Consider the following 16,659-nt stretch of genomic DNA (forward strand, 5'->3'; position numbering starts at 1 on the left):
ATGGATTTGCAAGAATTTACCAATTATATCTTGCGACGGCGCATGCAAAACGATACGTTACATTGTTTTACATTATTGCACAGGTAGAACCCCCGGTACTCCAGGGGTAATACGAGTGAATTCGGTTTAAACTCGGGCCGGGGGCGTTCCTTTATTGAACCGTGCGATGCTAAAGCCCGAATGCCAAAGAGTAGCGGGATCGGAAGGAACGTACGAACCCTCCTTGGTCTCTCTCTCTCTCTCTCTCTCTCTCTCTCTCTCTCTCTCTCTCCTCTCTTTTCCCCTCCTCTTCTCTCTCTTTCTCTCTCTCTCTCTCTCTCTCTGTATCCTGGTGCCGGGTAACAGGGACGCATTCCAGGGAGGCGCGCAGCTGCTTTCAGCTACGCTTCGCGTCCTGAAGCTGCGTTTCCCGTATAACCAGTGGCGGATTATCACCGAGACGTTTGCCTCCCCAAGCTCTCGATGTTTCCCTTGAAGATGTAGTAATTATTACTCGTTATTAACTGCCATTTTGGTATCTCACTTAGTTATTATTAATAAGTTGTAAGATTTTAAACTGTAAGCTCTTTTGATTCGGTTATTTTGACATTTCAACTTCGCTTTAAATGTATATGTAATTACTTTACTATTTACATTAGTTAATTGTATTTCAATATTAATATCAAATCTCTTAATTACGTACAGTCGAAAATGATATGCGATGGCTCTACTAGGTCTACATATCTCGAGAGTTAATAGATCCTGAACGGCGTCCTGGAGATCTCGAAAGCTCAGCTTGCGCTCGGGGCGTTTGGGTGTTCGCCGCCACTGCATATACACCGCGCTCTCGTTTCGCTCTCGTATGGGCGCCGCGCCGTACTGCATTCCTAACAAAGTAGTCATCACGCATTCCTGGGACGCAATCGTGAACTTCCACCCTCGTTAGCAAAAGATGGATTCGTGCGCGCTAGGCTAAAGAGGACACGTTATTAGAATTCATCCCGCGGCTGACATCCTCACAGGGGATGTTGGGGTGGCGAGGTGACGTCGAGTTTGGATTCCATCGAGCCCCGAAAAGCGACGGCGACGTTTTGTTTTTTTTTTTCCCCGCTATTCGCGAGGTATGAGTTGCGCAATGCGAGTCGCATATCGTATGCGAAAAATTTTTTTGCGGATATCTATACTGGGGTTGGTATAGAGCTGTAGGATGATTCACGTTGTAATCATCGTTGTGATCACTGAGAAAAAATGATACACGAGCGAGGCTTTAATAATGCGTCTCCATTAAGAAGGTCGATAATTGATTAGCAGTTGTTAGCATAACAAGTCGGGTACTTTTACGAGGGTATTTTTGCCTAGAGGTAGACTCACATCAAATGTAGACCGGATCCTGTCGAGATGTCTATACTTTCGAAATTTTCCCAGTTTCTCATCGTTGCTTCTGAAAGGTATTCTATGTATTGTGTGGGAACTCATTAATCTTAAGCTGTTAAGGTTAAGTTTCTTTTAAACTGTTTGAACGAAATATGTTTATAAGTTTATTTATACAAAAAATTTAAGAAATCTGTAAAGCCGAAAACCAGCCCCGTAACATTTTATATGATGTAAAGTGCCTTCTTTGTGATTGTTATTTTCACAAAAAAAAAATTATTTCTTTTATACATCTTATCTTTAAAATATTAAGCTAAACTAAAATATGCACATTTAAAAAGATTAGTTATAAAACATAAGAATGTTTTCCATAATTGTTAGCATTTATATTGCATTTATATTTATTTAAAGTAAATATTATAAAATAGAATCGACCTTTTTCTTCTCTAAGTTGATCTACCTAGAATATAAAAGGAAGAAATAAAAAATATAAATAAATTATAAACTATATACTTATATATTTATATTTACATGTTTCGCATATTTTATGTGGTAATCATTTTACTCTCACTTATACACCTGCGAGCGAGGTAATTAATAAAACGACGCTGTGTTTAATAAAAATTCCATATTTATTTCTCGACGCAAAGTAACGCCGCCGAGTACGGACCAATTACTCAAATTTCGCCGCGGCAAGAGGGAAGGGGGGGGGGGAATTCAGCAATCGAACGCGTCTCGTGAAAGGAATTCCGATGTCAATGCACCCTGCATTTTCACAACATGTGCAAAACAAAGAATCGAGGCCTCGGCGTCGCGCAGCACCATTGCGTGGGCACCCTTTCTATGCGTGACCAAAGGGAAGTTGGATGGCCTCCGTGCGGACAGGGATTTTCTCCGCAGGATATATAATGCCCGAACCGTATCGGCATAATTACACGGCCGGCGTTAGTGTCACATCCTAAACAATATGCCGAAGAAGGGTGAGGCCGCGGGTTGCATGCACCTGCAAAGAACCCCATATTTCATCCGACGTAGCCGGCGACTTTTGTGCTTTCACGTGCCGTAAAATCGTAAGGGTCATTGAGCATCCCTAATTTTTCATTGTCCCGAGATGTAAGACCGGGATCGATAACTGGATCCTCGATCGAGATTCGGATCGCATCTGGAATAGCGCGGCTTTAACTCCTAACGCCCGAAGTGTCGACTAAAAGCAGTCGACAAAATCTATTATTTATAAATAAAGTTAAGATTTTTTGAAAGTATACCATATATTGTATATAAATCGCTCGGTTTTTTTTTTTCATTCAAATTACAAAGATTCGTTAAAGTTAAATCAAAATGATTATTAAAACGACGTTGCCGCGTTTTGAGAAAAATCTTCTTGATAAATAATTATAAATAATAAAAACATTTTTAGTACGCAATTATTTTAATACAATTTAGTACTTTGAATTTTGTTTATTGACGTCTCTAATATTAGATAAAATAGTAGAAAATGACTAAAAATTAAATAAATTATTAAAAATAAAATTTTAAAAATCATTATAAATAAAATTATATAAAAGCATTGTACACGTGAAAATTATTTGATGAGTAAACCCCAAGGACTTCCAAATACACGGTCTGAAAAGGTCAAAAAATTTATAGATTATTATTACATATAAAAGACTTTTGGATTCTCCTTTAATTCTCTAACTATGCCATATCTGAATGATATGCATAAATTTCCGCAAAGACCCAATTTATGATAAGCAGCGTTTTTACTTACTCAATTAAAAGCGATTTGACTAAGTATTAAAAAAGCAATCAAGTATTAAAATAACATTAGATCTATTAAGTTCAATGCCGAAATCAGCTTGGCAGTCAATATGTTAATAAATGGGAACTAAAGAGACTTTTTCAATTCGATTCAATTTAACACTTTACTTCTTCCATCGAGATCTAAGGCTAAAGGATCCATCGATCCTACGCGACGTATGGTGACTGTCGCGTCCGATTAAGCGTGTCTGAATACTAACTGGGCATCTCGGACGCAGGGGGAGGATCTGGGGCACCCCCCCCTCGACCTGCACGTGTTTCCCCCGAATACTTTGCATCACCATTACCGCCAACTTGATGCCCCTTTGTATCGCGCGCCGGAGGGGCAATACCGTAGTTTCGTTCCCAACTAGGCGTATCATTGGGGGATTCGTACCCGCGCTCAGCACAGGAACAGAGACAAAGAGATCTATATAGGCTTTTATTTGGCAAACATCGCCGATAGACGGCCCGTACAAAGGACGGCATTGTCGCATATTTACGCGGACTGACAAACGGCCAAATACTCAGCGTGCACCGACTTTCGGCGAAAAAATATGTCCGCAGGCAGTCCCGCTTGGACGACGGCATCGGTTATTAGCCGAATCCGCGGGGGCAAGAGCTATAAACGTCGGAAAAAGTGCGCGGGCTGATCGACGATGAGCGCTACTCAAATCTGCAAACAGTTTCATGTCAATACAGCGTCTCGATACCTTCTCGTTTTACAACGTTTCGTCTATTCACATCGCTCGGCAGTCTTTTATGTTAAACTGAATAATTATTGAAATAGTTTGAAAAATTACATTTACATTTATTTAAATAAACGTTATAAAAGTCATAAAAAGAGAATTTTAATTAACATGTAAAAACACAACTAATTAAGAACGTGCCTTATTTAACCATGGTTGGATCTTCGTGCTGATATTTCTTGTGCGATTTTATATACCTTTTCAAGTTCTTCAAACTGCGCGCCGAATAAATTTTCCGTCTTAAAACACAGTTATAAGGATGATAATATTAATATTAAATTGATAATCAATTTAATATTAATAAAGCCACACATCTGTTATCTCCTTCCTCTTCCCTCGCACACTCACACTCAAAAATACTACAAAAGTATGTACAAAGGATACATAGCTATTAATATTCATCAGTAGAAATTTGTATTATTAACTTAAGTTATTAAAATAATAAATCATCTAAAATTAAAATTCATTTTTATAACATTTTTTTTTCAAATTAAACGCAATTAAGATAAATTTATTTGTTATTAAATTTTTACTAATTCTGTGAGGTAAATTATTTTATTTTATTGTATTAATCATTTTTTCTATTCATTCTTTTTTAAATCAAATGTGTGTATTATCGGCTAAAATAAATGTGTATTATCAACTAAAATAAATTAAGTACGTCCTTTTGATGAACAAAAAATGTGTTTTGTATCATTAGATTCATGTTCTTTTTGGATAATTATTTCTATAATATTAAAAATCGGCAACTTACGCGATAATATATACCGTCAATTTGACTCTTTATTTTTGACGCATGTTTTTCACCGCGGGGGATGGACTCATCGCGCTCCGCTCTCGCGTCGATGCCTCGTCTATTTCCAATAACGAAGACAAGACACACATGGAAGGGTGGAGAAAGCCATCACATTCTATAAACTCACCTCAAATTGATCTGGATTTTTGTTTTTCATGATCGCTTGTAGAGAGAGAGAGAGAGAGAGAGAGAGAGAGAGAGAGAGAGAGAGAGAGAGAGAGATTCCGGCGGCGCCCAAGATCGATGTCCGACGAGTTCGTCGAGATACGTCACTGAATCCGGCGATGGTCGGCCGGATATTGATCCCAGCTCGCGCGTCGCCGCCGGTTGAGGACCACTGGCGTCGTTTTGCCCCCACCGGCTCGCTCTTGCAAAGGGCGGTTCCAGGCGACTCCAATCGCGCCTCTACCGTTAGTTTGCGCGGGGGTTAAAACCCGCCCTCCTCACTCTCGCGTCGATGCCTCGTCTATCTCCAATGACGAAGACGAGACACACACCCGCGCAGCCACATAAACGACCCGGTACTGAAAGCCGCGCCGCGTGGGGGATGAGGTTGGCGGAAGAGGTGGAGGAAGGGTGGCGACAGAGGGGGATGATTTTCGCTGTCGGCGAACGTCGTTGGGTCTCACTCGTCAAAAAAGCGACGGAGTTCGCGCCGATGACACGTACGAAACCGTCACGTACGGCGTGCATTCGACGCATTCGATAGCGCGGAAGTGGACGGGGAAACGGACCCGGAAGCATTGAGGGCAGTCGTTTTCGTGTCTCTTTGTGTCCAGAATGCGATGCGACCGTGGCATCCCGCGCCCCGAGGTCGCCCGAGGAAGAACGTCGCGTTGAACTCGCACGCCGCGGCCCCGGCAGTTCGTCATGAGACTCGGATGACGTACGGCATATGCCCGTATCGAAAAACCGGCGAGGGCTAAACGACAACGTCGCCGTGAGGTGTGCGTTCCTGCAGCTACCCGCCGTGTCGGAGCGACAAGTGTCCAAGATCTAAGCTAAAGACAAGTGGATTGGGGTGTGAGAGACCAATTTGAGTCTGGCAACTGAACTGCTTTACTGAAATGTTGACTAGAGAAATTGTTGTATTTCTATATACGTGTATTTAGTACTGAACAACGTTGTAACAAGATTGATATGATATAATATATCCTGATTTCGACGATAAGTGATATTAAAGAAATTAGACGATTTAAAGAATCCATTTAGCGAGACAAGAAGCAAGTGAAGTGAGAACTATTGTCTATCGTCGAGAAACTCAACAAGTCAAAAGACATTTTATCGAGACTTGAGAGTCAACTAGAGATATTCCAAAACAATTGAATGTCAAAAATAGAAGCAGGCAACGGAGGAGAAAGGGAGGAAAAGTTTCCTTGAAACGGGGAAAAGAACTTTTCTTTCGGAGATTTAATCCGTCTCTTCGGTCTAAAGACTCGTATTCGGATATTGTCGGTGTGTGGCCTTCAAGTGTTTAGAATTCCAGCGAAAGCAAAAACTTCAAAATTCCTTACAGTTCAAAAACTTTTTATCTTCAAGGTTCCAGTGAGGCGACACCATGTTGGAATTTTATCCACCAGCGCCTGGTTCTTTCAATCGTCAGAGCGAACCGGGCCAACCCTTGCCGACGGTTCCATCTATTCCCTTTCGGCCCACAACCGATAATAATAATGCAGGTGAGAACAAATTAATTTTAAACAAAAGAACTCTGTAAGAAAACTTGTATTTTTATTTTAAGGTATATACAGTTTGTTTAATATTTTAACCAAAAATGCTCTAACAGTTCTTTAAAAATCCATAAATAAATGTATTCGTGAAGAAAATTTTGTGCAATGAGAATTTATAAAATAAAAAATGCAACCTAACATGATAAACAATAAAAAACAAAAATAAACCCCCCAACATATGAATAATATAAATTAAGATTGATCTATTTATAAATAGAGATACATTTTATCTAAGTAGACAGGATTTTTGTACCTAATACTATTTCTGCGTAATTGTTTATATTCTGGTTGAAATGATATTTTCATCAATAAGTTCTTTACAGTGTTTTAAGATATTTAAGATATTTATTAACATTAGTACTATTAAATTAATTAATAATTTTAATGTATGATATTACTATTACAGCTTCAGTTAAAACTGCATTTTAAAACCGAGTAAGTAATCACAAAATTGAAGAATTATCAGTTTGCAACCACAAAACTAGAAAATGTATATAAATTTATTCAGAAGTATTATTATATAGATATGAAGATTCTATTTCGACCGAATAAAATGTATCTCTATTTATTTGTATTAAAATTATAAATTAAAAAAGCTATTAAATATTTTACAAACTAAAAGAATGTTAAATATATGTCGAGAGATACATGTGGTCTCGCGTCTCGCGTCAAGTGAACAAAGCATTAGACAACAAATAATATGTCTGTTCGCATTTATTTTAAAGATAGAAGAAAACGTAAATTAAAGCAACATTTGATCGGTTCAAATTCTGAATACCGTGAATACCATTAAGAAAGGAGTTATTTAGTAAAAGCTGTTTTGAAATATATTTTTAAGCATTTTGTTTGAAGGACGAAAATTACATTTATATCGTATATTGTGTCAAAATTTTAAATTATTTAATTCAATATAAGTTTTTATGTAATTGCATCGAAGCGTTAAAAAAATGTAATGAAGAAAAATCATATTTAAAATATATCATAATTATGTTTATATTCTTATGTTTTATGTATACCATATTACGTATTCTATATGTATATTTTATTTAAAGAGTAACAATTTTTTTAAACTTACAATTAATTACTATTCCAACAACATAAAATATCTTCTATTTTAATAAATTTTTCAGAGATTGAGCATTTCTTACAATTTGCTGATTTCATCTTTTGTGCTTCAAAAGAGTCGGCGCTCTTTGTAGTCAATGCATTCTTTTTATTTAGCCATAGTATAGAAATTCCTTCATTCTTCTTTCGATTTTCATGCCTATTTTCATTCTTATTTTCAAGATAAATATCCTTCATTAAAAATACAAATGACCAGGAATTTTAATAGTTTTAGGCCTGTGTGTTTATATTTCGGTGTAGAATGTCAAATCAATGTTTGATTTAAACTTTTGCTATTATTTTAAGTGTTTGTATTCAAACGTTTTGTCAAAAGAATTGTTTTTTAGAGAAATTTTCGTATATTGGAAAGCGAAGCCCTTGTGCAATTCATTGTCAGTAATGAAACTTCAAATCACGCGCTTTTGTATTCAAACCGCTTCTGCTCTCCATTAATTTTTTGTATCTTTCTTAAAACTTCACATAAATATTCTTAATACACATGTACAAAGTTTTATTTCTTTTTGATATTACATTTATATTGTTGAATACAAAATTATAACATTAATATTATGTTACTATTAATTGGTGTTTACTAAGCACTGATGTACTATTATTGAAAAATAGTACGTACAGCACATATAAAATTTTTTACAAAGAGAGTAATTATTTTATATACCTAGATTGTAACACATCGTTGCGATACTTGATACATTAACAAATCCAATTCACGAGAGTTTTGTTAATATTAGGCCAGATTTACAATAGATGTAGTAAATCTTAAGTTGTAAGAAATGAACCAATATTTACATTCTTCTTATATTTAATTGCGATAGGTAATTCCTCTTGATAGTTCCTTTCTTACGGCTTAAGGTTTATTACAGATCTATTATAGATTTAGTCTTAATAATAAAAGATCATAACAATGTAATCATACTAAGATCCCAGTCTACAATGAAGAATTTAAGCCTTAAGTCGTAAGAAATTGATCAATCATAGTCGATTTTTATAAGAATACTTATCTGTGGTCAATTTTTTACGGCTTAAAGCTTAAATCTTTATTGCACGTCAAGATTAAGGTCAGATCTACAATAGGTATAGTAAGCCTTAAGCCGTAAGGAATTGATCAATTATATTCGATTATTCTTCTCGCATTTGACTGTGGTTGGCCAATTTTTTACAGCTTAAGATTTATTACATCTATTGTAGATCCAACCTAATATAACATAAAAACCATTTTACATAAGTTAGCGTTAATCCAAATCATTATCATTGACGTCTTTGATGAGCTTTCATATCCACTACGTTTACGACCCGCGTTCTCAGATAGAATTGCCCTTATATTACCATTGTGATTTTATCTCAAAGGCGTATAACAGAGAGGTTGCAAGTCACTTTCGCTTCTTCTATTTTTTTTTTTTTTTTTTAAATAACTTTTGCGGCGTAAATACCGGCGTCACCTTATAACGCGTCGGTCGTTTGTCCTCGCAGAGCCGTCTATTTCCGTGAAGACGGAGTCCGGGCTTCTCGAGACGATCTGCGCCGGCTGCGGCCGCATCATCGCCGACAAGTACGTGATGCGAGTCGCCGAGAGGAATTACCACGAGGAGTGCCTCTCGTGCACGGCATGCGGCGCGATGCTGTCGCACTCGTGCTTCATACGCGACCTCAAGCTCTACTGCCGCTCCGACTACGAGAGGATCTTCGGGGTGAAGTGCGCGCGATGCATGGAGAAAATCAGCTGCTCGGATCTGGTTATGCGGCCGGTGTCCGGCCTGATCTTCCACGTGGATTGCTTCGCGTGCTGCATGTGCGGCCAGACGTTGCCGCGGGGCGCTCATTATATCCTCAGGCAGGGCCAGCCGATTTGCAGACGGGACTTCGAGCACGAGCTTTTTCTGAATAGTCCGCAAGGTGAGTGTCGTTGTCTCGTGTCACTTTCATGAACACGTGCGTTTACGCATAAGGCCGCGTCTACAATAGGTACAGCAAGTCGGAATTGATCAATCGCAGTTGAATGTAAGAAGGATAATCAAATATGAATAGTTAATTTCTTACGGTTTAAGATTTGCTACACCTATTGGTAGACCCGGCCTAAATTGTCCTATCTGGGTTAAACTGGGTTTGAAATAATGTCTATCCTAACGTCTATCCAGGCTATCGTTTCGATGTGCATAGAAAGACTAGATCTTATTTATATGTTTTATAAATGTCCACGAATGATAAAAAAAGATTGACGATCTAAAAAAAAGACAACGGGACCATTTTATATGTTTAACAGTTACAAAATAGTTGTTTAAAGAACTTCAGAATTTATCTTGTTGCCAAGAAAATGTGATAAATTATAATCGTTTTTCATACAAATTTAATTTGACATGTACGCAAATAACAAATAAAGGGTATTCGATGTCACAGCCTGCTAGAAATTGTACCTTGATTTAAGGAGCTTAAATATATGTGTATATGCACGGACGTAATAATTATTTTTCTCGTGTAACGAAGGCTTGTTCCTAATTGTGAAATATGTAAACACGCGTACTGGCATGAATGAAACTGTGTGATGCGCATCATGTTGCATGAGATAACTTTCTACAGTTTTCCATAACATATCTCTATGTGAATCACAAGCCTGTTTTCATCCTTTCGCCTATAGAAGCATTATCTTATTCCACAATTGAACGACTCTGCGAAAACCTTTAAGTTTAAGTGAATAACTCGTAGCTTACTCGTGTGCAAAATATGAATCGAAAGGAAATCTAACTTTCCCCTCCACATGTAATTTCTGTGATAAGGCAAACTGCTCGATTATCTTTCGCATCGTCTTGTTTCGATTAGAACGCGTATCGATTGGCACGCCGTTTCCAAATTATTGTCAATTTATAACGAACTGAGAATTGAGATTGGCGAGCGATTACGATCTTTTGATCGCGAAACAATATAATTTCACTCCCCTGGACCATTACCGCGGAGAATGCTTGAAAATACACGAAAATAAAACAATAAAAAAAAAACCCCTCGTTGAGAAACGCACTGTACATACCTTGTTGCATTGTTCGCAGGTTGTACTACAATCTAAAGACATCCAAAGTAAAAATCTACAGGAATTTCGAAACAGGGCTGTTCCTTTTCAAGGTAATTACATTTAAATCAAGCGATGAATGATCGAAAGCGATATCGGCGTGCGCGGGCGCGCTTGAACCATTAAATTTGCCAATCCTTTCTCGCATAATCAAAATACCGTGGAAATATCTTGGTGTGCACCGAAAAAGATGTGGAATTTATTCCGCGGCGTTTATTCGACCGATATCTCGACATAAATTTATGGCGCGCGTTTCGAGACATTTTATGTGTTATCGGTGACGATATAGAAATGATGAAAGAGCAGTTTGTGAGCCACCTAATATTTCTATTTTATTTCTCTCTCTCTCTCTCTCTCTCTCTCTCTCTCTCTCTCTCTCTCTCTCTCTTCCCCCTCCGTATATCATGCGTATGAAATATGAATACAAGAAATCACATATGGCAAAAAAATTTGAAAAAGACGAGATTTTGTAAATAAATGTAAAAATTTTCACGAGGCAACGGAGCGTTTTCACTCCGAGAGCAAATTCTTTTACATATATATATTACATATATATTACAACAATATCGCGCAAAATATTTCCGCCGCGTCGATTTTAATTGCCCATCGCGCTTTTATTAACCGTGAATGATCTGCGATTTAACGGCGCGATATCCCGCTCATTGATTTGATCGACAATTCCGCCGTACTGCCTCCGTATTCCCACGGAGCGCGAAACAATTTTTTAACAATGGAATTCCCAAAGTTCTTGAAATATCCCACGCGGAAAATGGAATCCGCGCGCGTGTACCAGCCGGCGCGTTTGCTCTCGCGGCCGACATGTTGCCGCGCCGCGGTACATATGTTCCACGGGTAGGCGTGGCCTGTGCTTTGTCGGATCACTGTCTGATCGAAGCCAGCCGTATCTACTGCTCCGCTACTCGGACTTCGACCACTGTTTCCTCCTGCGTCTGACGATCAATCGGTCGCGCGGCGATACGAAAACCGGCGGAACTAATTTTGCGCATTAACAATTTCCCTCTTATTATCCTTCATCTGTTCCTCGTCGTTGAATGTTTTATACGTGCAATGATTTACTAATTGATCCTTTCATCGGGTTTTAAAATCTTTAAAATAAAAAATTTTTATCAAACAAGTCTGATTTTACCAAAATAAATTTAAATTTGTTTTCACCAAATGAAATTTTAAAAATACTAATAGATCTACAATATATCTACAACGAGGTAAAAGAATATGTGTGTGCGTGCAGAATATTCTTGTTTTGAAAATATCTTTATTTTTGAATTTAAATATTAAATACTGAACTGAGATTTTATATACAGCGTTAGACGAACATAACTTACGTGAAGAATTTGTGTGTGTGTGTGTGTGTGTGTGCGCGCGCGCGACATTAATAAATTATAAAAAAAATTACATTAAACTTTCTATTGTATTTTTGAATTTTTTATTTGTCATTTATTCATTTACTGTTGGAACGTTGATATCGAATGGGTATTTAAATAAAAGAGTAATAAGAGGAGACAGCAATGCTGTGTAAACATGTAAACATGTAAAATATTTATAATCATAAATGGATCGTATTATTAGATGATGACTTGTTGGACGAGAATCGACCACGGGACGGTCGTCGGGGTCCGAAACGGCCTCGGACAATCCTTACGTCGGCACAGCGACGTCAGTTCAAGGCATCCTTCGAGGTGTCTCCGAAGCCTTGCAGAAAGGTGCGCGAAGCACTCGCCAAGGACACTGGCCTCAGCGTGCGCGTGGTCCAGGTGTGGTTCCAGAATCAGCGCGCGAAGATGAAGAAGCTTCAGCGGAAGGCCAAAACGGAGCCCGGATCCGAAAAAGAGCCGAAGGAAGAGCGAAGGACGGAGAGTCCGCACAGCGATCACAGTAAGCTGCTTTTTTCACCCTATTAACTTAAAAAATTCTCCGTCAGGAATTCAACCGCTATTTTTTAATGATCATACTCCTACTCCTAAATTCCCGATCCTGGAGTTCCTCTTTCCTTTTTGAAATTTCGAAGATGTTGCTGGTTCTACGCACTGCCTTTTTCTCGTCTAGTGATTCTGATTAATTCTAACAAAGCTTTATCTTATCACATTCGAGTTATTTGCCACTTGGAAAAAGAATCACGTAGCGTAGAATTGCGAGAGAGTTGAGGGACGACGCGCGCGAATAAAAAAAATTCGCTTTGCGAATAAGCGAAGACTGGTTAATGGGGCTTTGGTAAACGAGTGAGTTCAATGTCAATTGTCTAATCTCGTTCGCAGGTCATTACTTGAACGCCCTGAACATGCGCGACGGGGAATCTTCTAGCTTCCCCTCAGCCACCCAACCGCTCAACCCCAATAACCCGTACTCGCCCGACGGTAAGTCTTTACTCACCGTAGAAACTCATTTGCGCACCGGTATGTCACAGACGGTATGTGCGTAACGCGTTTACGTCCCGGAAGTTGTTTACAAGGTAAACACGCGATACTTGATATTTTAGTTCCGGCTGATCTACAGTCGACTCTCACTAGAAAAAAAAAAATAGGACATTTTGTTATCAATTTTTAATTTCGAAAATCAAAAATTTTTAATGAAAATGTTATTAAAATTTGTGAATTGTAGTTGGTGTAGTATTTCAATATTCAACATAAAAAATTCCATTTTCAATCCCCAAATTCTTTTTCTCTTTCTTTCTCTCTCTCTCTCTCTCTCTCTCTCTCTCTCTCTCTCTCTCTCTCTCTCTGTCTTTAATAATTAACACGAAAGTAAATCGAAATAAACTAGTTTGTTTTTAATAAATTTAGGAAAAATTAGCTGCAGATGTAGATTGTAATTGACACGTAGATTTTCTCTATGACATTTTTAGCCGTGTATTGTAGTTAATTACAATATAACAACTATGACAATGTCCGAAAGGCAAATGGATGAAATTGATTGATCACGCTGCCAAAAATTTAACAGAAAAAATGATTTGGCCGATTTTATTTCTAAGTTTACATTTACATTAATTATTAAAGGAATTTAAATATAATTTTCAATGTTGAATATTGAAATGTTGCAACAATTGACACCCGTAGAGATAAATTTCAAGAACGTTTTCTATAAAAAGTTTGTGATAGGCAAAATTTTATTTTACTCTTTTTTTTCAGATCACACAAAAAAGATAGAACCTTCAATATATAAATTTTTTTAGAACTATATCTGTCACGCGCCCACACAGGTCCGCGAATCAAATATTTTTTAACTTTTATGGTATATGGAGCGACAGTTTCTTTTTAATACCTCGGGCCTGGAATTTTCAACGGTTTTTTCAACTACAATTAAATCTGTTTAATATCTCTAACTATTGAAGATAAAAAAAAATTTATTCCGCTTTAGACAAAATTTCTCCATCTAGGTAGTTTGGATTGAAATATATACATTGAAAATAATTTTGTTTTGCGTATATAAAAATTACATTTTAAAAACAAATGCAAAAGAATATACCAGTAAGTCACGTTTTAGTTTATATCCTTTTTTAGTTGGCCAAGAAATAAATGTGCTTAAATCAAAATCATGTTATATTCTTTTGTACTATTTTCATTCCGAACGTTTCATTCCGAAGTACCGTCACATTTTCCTCATCAGGAGGCGCGGTACTTCGCGAAAAACGACGAAATGTATCCTCTTTTTCTTTCAGACGCGTATCCGGGCCACTCGGGGGAGAGCTTCTGCAGCAGTGATCTGTCGCTGGACGGTACGGACGGCGGCTTCGACATCGGCGAGAACGACGGCGGCGGCGCGGACGGTAGTCATCAGGGTGCCTCGCATTCCCACCACGGCTCATCGTCCCACGACACCCCGTCGCTGTCGCAGAGCTTGCACGCGGCCATCAACAATCCCATCGACAAACTGTTCATGATGCAGAGTAGTTACTTCAGCGGCGATCACGCGTAATCCAAATTTCCCCCTCTTCCTTCCTCACTTTTTCCCACTCTCTGTCTCTATTTTCCTGGAATTCGTCGCTTATTTCTAGTCTTCTCCCAGTTATATCTGTGCGTCCCTTCGTTCCTACGAAACGACTTGCTTTGCCAACTTGTAGAGGAAGTCGAATCGAAGTAATCGCGGTCAGTTGTTCGAACTCAGACTTTTTTGTTCTACGGTCGTTGCTAATCTGTTTTCCAGTCAAAGTGAAAGCGATAATTGTAAAAACTTTTATTCTTGTAATTATTTTCCCTCTCTAGTTGACTCGGTATACTTTCAATCTTTAAATTTCCGATGTCAACGATTCTCCAGAAAGTATTTGCTTTACTCTCTGTTTCAGATACAAAAGCTGTATTTATCCTCTGTGTGTAATAAATACATATTCATAAAAATGCTACGCTAAGAATGTTATTATGAAACTTGATCCCTTGCCTTATTTTTTATTCTCCGATGAAGAACGACGGTTAAAGCTTATATTATATTGATACAAATATTTATTAGAAAGGTTTCTCTCAACAGTGTGTCAAACTGTAGCAAATTAGAGGGATAAAATATTTTTTTTCTAAACGCAATAAAAAATGCATTAAAAGAAAAAAAAGTACAAAGTAGAAAAGTGAACACGTTGGAAGAAGTGACTGACACAAATCCAATTTTAAACAATTGGCACATCTATGCATATATTATTATTTATATATCAACTTTTAAGAATAGTTTAAAGATTTGTATTTAATAAGTTATCTGGATAAAAATCTATTAATATTATGTGTAGCAATATAAAAATAATAATAAAGGTTATAATTATTAATTAATTTTCACATATATTATGTGAACACAAATATGTGTGATGAAGGTACAGAGTTTAAAAAGATATACAATGAGACATTTCTTTATTACATAATGTATGTACAATTACGTATCTAATTATCTGTACACAGAAAATTAAAAGTTTATTTTATTCTACCAAACATATTATAATTCTTATAATTGAGAAATGGAGATAATTGATTGTAGTCGACCAAACCGGCAAGTTTTATTATAAAACTACTACGTTTTGGTCTTCGGTTTGGATCCTTTTTAAGTAGGATACAGATGATTCTGGTAATTACACTGTCGATAAAAAAATTTTTTGTGAAAGACTGTAAAAAATTATAAAACAATAGTTGAGAACAAAGAATGCAGAAATTAGGCAGACAAATTAATAAATAATAAATATTACCGTTGTTAGTGTGTAAAATTACACAAATCTTCACAAAAACGAACACGTTAATTATATGAATAGACTTGTACTTAAATACTTTCATGAATGTAAAAAGTTTCTTTGTGATAACAATGATATCCTGGTCACTACAGCGGATAAAGGTCAAGTTACCGTAAAATAGAACAGAGACTACATTAACAAAATGAATGAGTTACTTAATGTTCAGTCAACTTATCGCAAACCTGGCGTACATACAGTAAACTTAATTGCACTAATGGCAACATCCCACGTTGTTATAGATTGCCAAAAATTTATAAGACTGGTTCCCCCCTTAGAATTATAGTCTCTGCTATCAGAAGCCCCTTATATAATTTGGCTCGTTTCATACACGACATCCTACAAGAATCGGTCAAAAAATCAAAATCTAATATTTGTGACAGCTGGTCCTTTGCCAACATTGTTAAAAATATTCTCATTGTATCGAATGAGATTCTTATCTCCCTGGATGTTCAATCTCTATTCACTAACATTCCAAAAGAATTGATTCTAAAATCGATTGAGAAACAGTGGACAGACATATCAAAATTTATTAACTTTGATATGCCACAGTTTATTTATGCGGTTGACCTAATTCCACTTGTTTTAAGTTCAACAACCAGTATTATGAACAAGTTTTTGGTAGCCGTATGGGAGCTCCCCCTGTCACCATTGCTGGCCAATTTAGTAATGGATGACCTAGAAACTTATTGTTTGCAATAACGTTTGAAGTTCCAATTTTTTACCGATATGTAGATGACATCTTTACCATCTTGTCAAAAGACAAAGTAAATTATGTTCTTTCTGTCTTTAACAAACAATTTAAATTTACACACGGATCTGAATCCCACGGCATGAGCACTTTCTTA

General features: G+C 37.2%; 1 protein-coding gene across 2 annotated transcripts; it reads left to right on the plus strand.

Annotated features, from left to right (window-relative positions):
* The first annotated feature begins 5,237 nt into the window (after positions 1–5,237).
* On the plus strand, positions 5,238–14,953 carry LOC105833912 (LIM homeobox transcription factor 1-beta). 2 transcript variants are annotated; one of them, XM_012676019.3, is made up of 6 exons: positions 5,242–6,147; positions 6,232–6,368; positions 9,012–9,434; positions 12,187–12,492; positions 12,873–12,971; positions 14,273–14,953. In XM_012676019.3, exons 2-6 carry the CDS (start codon positions 6,251–6,253, stop codon positions 14,527–14,529), a joined length of 1,203 nt encoding a protein of 400 aa, XP_012531473.1. In that variant the 5' UTR covers positions 5,242–6,147; positions 6,232–6,250; the 3' UTR covers positions 14,530–14,953. The 2 variants fall into 2 exon arrangements, with proteins under 2 accessions (XP_012531474.1, XP_012531473.1); XM_012676020.3 differs by lacking the exon at positions 12,873–12,971 and having other exon boundaries at positions 5,238–6,368.
* Positions 14,954–16,659: the final 1,706 nt, after the last annotated feature.

Source organism: Monomorium pharaonis, chromosome 2 (genome assembly GCF_013373865.1).
Source record: "Monomorium pharaonis isolate MP-MQ-018 chromosome 2, ASM1337386v2, whole genome shotgun sequence".
Classification (NCBI taxonomy): domain Eukaryota; kingdom Metazoa; phylum Arthropoda; class Insecta; order Hymenoptera; family Formicidae; genus Monomorium; species Monomorium pharaonis.

Bases quoted from the DNA above. Each gene is read 5' to 3' on its own strand.
- LOC105833912 (XM_012676019.3), top strand. From the start codon at position 6,251: ATGTTGGAATTTTATCCACCAGCGCCTGGTTCTTTCAATCGTCAGAGC. The intron at 6,369-9,011 runs GTGAGAACAAAT...TTGTCCTCGCAG, and splicing joins AACCGATAATAATAATGCAG to AGCCGTCTATTTCCGTGAAG. The intron at 12,972-14,272 runs GTAAGTCTTTAC...TTTTTCTTTCAG, and splicing joins TAACCCGTACTCGCCCGACG to ACGCGTATCCGGGCCACTCG.